Raw genomic sequence first — 6,261 nt, 5'->3', positions numbered from 1 at the left:
AACCCTTTGCCTGTGTTCCAGAAACCCAGGAGGCTTGTCTGATGCTGACACAGCAAAATGATTCTGGCTCATTAACTGATTCCAGTTTTGATTGGCATCTTAGATATCAGGAGGCCGGTAATTAGCCAGAGATATTGTGAAGACCATTGGAAAACTTGTTTCTATCTCAGATCTATTTAATTATTTAAATCCCACAATATCAGATCAAAGTATTTTGATGTACACGAAAATTCAATGTGACTCAGGCAATCAAAACAAAACATAAACATATACTTTTTGTCTTTTTAGTTGTAAGGTATATTTTGTCCCCTAACATTAAGGTAAGTGAACACAACAACCAAGTAATTATTTCTATTTTTTATAAACAGAAGAACTGTCAAGTATTTTATTTATAGTCACATGAACAGGAGAACGTAGGATAAAAAACAAGATGGACGCTTACTCCTCAAAGTGTCCAGTTTCTCTGAATCTCTATTATTCATGACTATAAAAAATTATTTATTTGAGGAGCAAAGAGACAGAGACACACCGTTCCTTTGGCTGGATCAACCCCCAAATGTCACTAGATATTGTGCTGGACAGGGGACAGATCCACAGACTAGGAACTCAAACAAGAGTGAAACTTCTAACCCATACAAAGAAAACTAAATTCACCATACACCTGTGTGAGCTTTACATAGATTCCCCAGGTGGTATAGGAAACGTTCAAGAAGAAAAGACATCCAGAGAGAAAAACATGAAAAGCTCTCCTTACATTAATTAAGATTGAAAAGGTTGTTTAGAATGTGTCCATGAAAAGGCAGCCAAGACAGTAATAAATAGACGAAAAAATCTAGAATGGAGCATTATCCATTAAAACAAAATAATTTTATCTTATTTTTTTAAAAGTTTTTAATTCAATTAAAGTTTAATTTTTTAAAATGATTTACTTATTTTTATTAGAAAGACAGAATTACAGAGAGAAAAATAGAAAGGTCTTTCATCTGCTGTTTCACTCCCCAAACAGCTGCAATGTCCAGAGCTGAGCAGATCCAAAGCCAGGAGCAGGAGCCAGAAGCTTCTTTCAGGTTGTGCACATTGGTTCTCAGGCCCAAGGATTTAGACCGCCCTCTACTGCTTTCCCAGGCCACAAGCAGGGAGCTGGATGGGAAGTGGAGCAGCCAGGATCTGAACCAGTGATCATATGGAATGCTAGCACTAAAAGCTGAGGGTTAGGCTGTTCAACCACTGCCCTGGCCTCTGACTTTAATTCTTAGAATAAATAAGGATTCATTACTTGTATATCAACAATCCTATGACTTGAGGCTGGCCTGGCTCAGCCATTATAACCATTTGAAGTGTGAACTAGCTAATGGATGATCTCTCTCTCTCTCTCTCTCTCTCTTGCTCTCTCTCTGTAACTTGGACTTTCAAATAAATAAACGTATCTTTAAAAAAATAGAAGTTTTGTTACAGTAGATGTTTTGTAATAAATTTATATGAAAAATCATTTTCTTTCACTACTATTAGAACTCTCATTTTTGCAAAAATTTCCCAGATATTCATCAGTTTTCCTAAAATGAATCTTGATTCTCAAGAAGCTCAAACAATTTTTCTTGGGATTTGCATTGGTTCTACTTAGCAATTTTTTAAAAGATTTATTTATTTTTATTGGAAAGGCAGATAAGGTTTACAGAGAAGCAGACAGAGAGAAAGGTCTCCCATGCACCAATTCATTTCCCAAATGGCCACAATAGCCAGAGCTGAGTCAGTCTGAAGTGAGGAACCAGCAGCTTCTTCTGGATCTCCAAAACTGGGTCCAATGTCCCAAAGCTTTGGTCCATCCTCTACTGCTTTCCTATGTTGTCAACAGGAAGCTGGAGGGGAAGTGGAGGAGCTAGGACACAAGCCAGCATGCATATGGCATCCCGATGCTTGCAAGGTGAGGATTTAGCCACTGAGCCCTTGCACCAGGCCTCACTTTGAAATTGATTTGCATCATTTTGATTTGTTACAGTTATGTGTGTGTAACACTCAATAATCAGGGAAACTGACGCAAAATTTGTATAATACGCAGGAGACATAATTTGTAAAATGGTTTGAAACTGAGTTACTTGGCAAGTTAATAACTTTGTGAATAATTTAATACTTGGCATGCTTTTATGTAATCATAATTAGGAGTTAGAGGTATTCAGACAAATAGTTCGGCTTCCACATCATTATATGCAATAACTACACACTTATCTCCTCATAGAGACATAGCTAAACAGTTGAACAGATAAACATATCTGATACAAGAATTTCTCATGTGGGATCTTAGGAGACATTTGGGATTTTTCATACAATCTTGATGCAGTTCTATATTTTTAGACTGAAGTCCTGTGAGTTTGATGAAATTTTAGGAACCATGCCTTAAAACTGGAGAACCACTATCTAATTTTCAATCTACTTCAGTTAATTAGGGCATAGTGCTAGTTTTCACTCTTCACTCATATCCATTACCTGTTTTACAACTTCCTGGCATCTCATGATCCAACGCAGCAACAAATTTTACGTCACTTGTTATCACATTTTTTGCGTCCAGGATCTAATAGAGGGTAACAAGTGTTAATGTCAATTATGAAGAATAAGTTTTAATGCCAATTAGCATTTAGAAAGTGGAAAGTGATGCTAGGACAATGACATCATTAGTGCAGGTCTCCTCAAAGTAAAGAGAAGTGAGGATGGAAATGTAAAGCAAACAGACACAGGCTCTACGGCCAGTGCTATGGCTGAGTGAGCTAAGCCATTGCCGGCCATGTCAGCGTCCCATATGAGTGTCCATTCAAGTCTCAGCTGCATCACTCCCTACCCAGCTCCCTGCCAGTGCCCTGGAATAACAGCAGAGCATGGACCACGTACTTAGACACCTGCACCCGCATGGGAGATCTGGATGAAGCTCCTGGTCTCCTGTCGCCAACCAGGTTCATCCCTGTTCATTGAGGCCATTTAGGGGGTGAACCAGTGGATAAAAGATTTCTCTCTCTCCCCCCCCCACGTCTTTCCCTCGCTGTAAATCTGCCCCTCAAATAAATACAATGAATCTTTAAAAAAAGAATAAAAGCCTATGATCTGAATGGTGGATTTTCCACTTATCCTAAAATATTTTCCATCTCAAATATTTCATTGTGCAATAGTAAATGAAATTGTCAACTCAAATAATGAAGAGAACTTTGGATAAAGTATATACTAATCTCCTTTTGAAAAATTTTTAACAAAGTATATTGATTTGCTCTCATTCACATCAAACATGTCATATGAACTCACATATCTGGATTTAATAATTACTGTTAGAAACGGATAATTATTTTTCCATGTAAACCAGCATAAATTATTTTAATTTTCTAAAATCTGAGCTAGTGATATAAACAAAACTTGCAATAATCATTCATCAAAAGTATTTAATATTTCCCAAAAATAATCAGCATTAACATTAAACTTAATGATGGTATATTTTACAACTGAGAAATAGCTGAAAGATCTTTCAAAGATTTGACCCAGTTTAATGTTCATGAAAAATTACTTGCCTAAATTAATAATATGTGTTCTAATCTCTAGCCTTCTGCCTTCCAATAAAACACTTCCTCTCTACTCTATCATTTCAATACACATTTTAAGGATTACCCCAACCTGTTCCCAATATTATTTTCTAGAACTGCTCAGCCATAATTTATCAAGCAGTTCAGTTAAATTTAATGAGTGTCCCATCAAAGTACCCCAAACTTATTATCACTTTTGAGACATCATGCCCTTAAATGTTTACCCTTTCACCCAATTAATTTCCCTAAGGGAGGAATTCCATTCTATTATTCCCATCGAACTCATCACTCATTTTTGTTTTTCCTAAATTCCTTATTTACAGCTTACAGTGAGGCTCTCCTTCCACATTTCTTCTATTCTTTGTGGATTCTGTGATACTATTGACCTCCTGGGGGCAAGGCTATGCCTTTATCATCTGTGCTACATGTTTACAGAAACCACAGCTTTGTCTATAGCCACTCCCAGGGCTCCGCCAAGAGCAACATGCCCCTGTAACTGAATTAACACAATTAAAACAACCTTCACACGTAGAATTCTGCGGGCCACATCATGGTAATGTAAATCTTTGTAATAAATGCTAACAATATCACCAGAGAGTGTGCAAAACTCTAGGAAACTGTGGGAATACACAGGTAAAATAGTTTCTATTTTACTAAACATTTTATTAGTTGATATTAGTATTTTCATTTTAGAGCAAAACCGTATCAATAGCTGATTAGCCCATGTCAAATATTGAATGGGTCTATAAATTATAGACATCTGCATAAATGGGAAGCTTTTACATTTTGTTTACTGAAATGGATTATCTGACATGTCTTCTGATTGCTGAAAGATAGAAATAGAAAAAAGAATATATGCTGCCTACAGTGTACACATATGTGGATGTGTGTTGTATGAACAGATAAAATTATATCCCATGTCCTTGAGGAAGATATTTTAAATGCTTTTTGTTTGTTTCCTGCAAAAAGCATACAGAATTGAACTGAATAGCAAAACTAGGTTTTGATTCTGGTAAAGAGCATGTTTTTATACTATTTTTTGTTTTTTATTGTGGAACATTCTCATGTTTGTTATAGAATAGCAGGTGACAGATAACCTGTTTGATAAGTATTTCTTTTATAAGCCTAGAATCTTAAACAATATGCTCATTAGACAATAGGAAGAAGCAATGACCACCACATATGTTGATCGTGATTCACTAAAATTGATATTGTTAAGAGTTGAGTAAGAGAGAAGGAAGTAAAATACGAAGTAAAGAATTGTACAGCTTTAGCTGGTATAGTATTTATAGTCTTCAAATACTTAGTTTTAACAGTTCATCACCAAGTCGTTGCCCATAAAACATCAATAGAGGGCTATTCCTTAGCTGCACCTCCTGCCTAGTCACCATGACTTTCTTGTGAATTCTTCTTTTACTCCTCATCAGTCCAGTTTTCATGAACATTATAATAATTTCAGAAAAACAAAGCCGAGGCAATACAAGACACACAGCGTGAGACTGCACAGCACCAGCATAGATTGCTTCCATTGACGGACTGGTCCCACTTATTTCTTATAACTCGTCACCATCTTCCGAGCTGAAGCTGCTTCTCCTGCTGCTCTCTTTGGAAACTGTAGGAGAAGTGACAGCGAGCAGAGGATCTACCCCAAGCGGAGATAATTTGGCATCCAGTAATGCATCGTCTAGTCTCTGTTCCTCCTTCAAAGCAGCACTAAATGATAAGTCTGTGAAGTGTGACAAAGGATCAGAGAAGGCCATCGCTTGGTCAGAAAGCTCAGAACTCAGCTCTTGGGCTGAAGTCAGTTGATGGCAGTAGTCTACTGAATACTGCTCAGGATGGGTCTGCTGTTTGGTGATGGCAGCACCTGGATCCACCATGCCAAGCGAAGCCAGGGCTGGCAGACCATGAGCACGAGCCTGTATCTCTAGTTCCTGCAATGTCAAACAAGAATCATGAAATAACATCTTAGAGAAGGGACTCAACTTTATAGAATAAACCAGAACTTGAACCAAAATAGGAAGCATTCAAATGAAGAGTAAGATAAATGATAAAAATTCTGCAAATGATAAAATCTAGCGCATTTGATTGCCTAAAAAATATATCAGAGAAAATTACTCCATTTTTTTTTTTGATTCTCCTCTCAGCGTTCTGTAAAGAAATTCATGGCATATGCTGGACCCATAGTGTCTGACAGCACAATGCAGCTATTTGGAGATCATGGAAAATCTTCCATTCATTCTTCCTGATTAATTTCACACCATATCTTACATCCATTTCACTGGAGCAGAATAAATATTTTACCTAGCTATAAGCATTCTCACATTTAAAAATGAGTTATGGAAATTCATATAGTGGTGTTTGTGCCACATGAATAGTTGAGGAGAGATTTAATATAAACTGATACAATATTCCTGAGACAATAAAATCCAAAGTAGTCTTACTAATAATGTTACTAAGTAAAAGGGAGAGGAGAGAATTTAGTCTTCATTATTATCTAGAGAAGCAAATGTTCCACATAGTATTATTTTTTCCTGTGCTAACCTTGTGTGTATGAAATGAGTTTTACTTCTGCATTGTGCAATTGTTATTCATTTTATGTGCATGCATATTTTTGTAAGGATCTTGATCTTAGATTCCTAATCAAAATCTAATTGAAAAAAACAATTCATGAACTTCTAAAACAGCAATGAAATTATCCTTC

General features: G+C 36.5%; 1 protein-coding gene across 2 annotated transcripts in view; it reads right to left on the bottom strand.

The window, feature by feature from the left end:
• Window positions 1–4,877: 4,877 nt before the first annotated feature.
• The window catches only part of TFEC (transcription factor EC), a 93,873-nt gene continuing 92,489 nt past the window's right edge, over window positions 4,878–6,261 (bottom strand). For both annotated transcript variants that reach the window (XM_058681467.1, XM_058681468.1), the window contains one exon: window positions 4,878–5,491. In XM_058681467.1, the coding sequence (XP_058537450.1) occupies window positions 5,111–5,491 (381 nt within the window). In that variant the 3' untranslated portion in view covers window positions 4,878–5,110. The remainder of the gene's footprint in view (window positions 5,492–6,261) is intronic.

The sequence above is a fragment of the Ochotona princeps genome, chromosome 25 (assembly GCF_030435755.1).
Source record: "Ochotona princeps isolate mOchPri1 chromosome 25, mOchPri1.hap1, whole genome shotgun sequence".
Classification (NCBI taxonomy): domain Eukaryota; kingdom Metazoa; phylum Chordata; class Mammalia; order Lagomorpha; family Ochotonidae; genus Ochotona; species Ochotona princeps.
The sequence above is the reverse complement of the archived record's forward strand: the minus strand, read 5'-3'. Positions and strand labels throughout refer to the sequence as shown.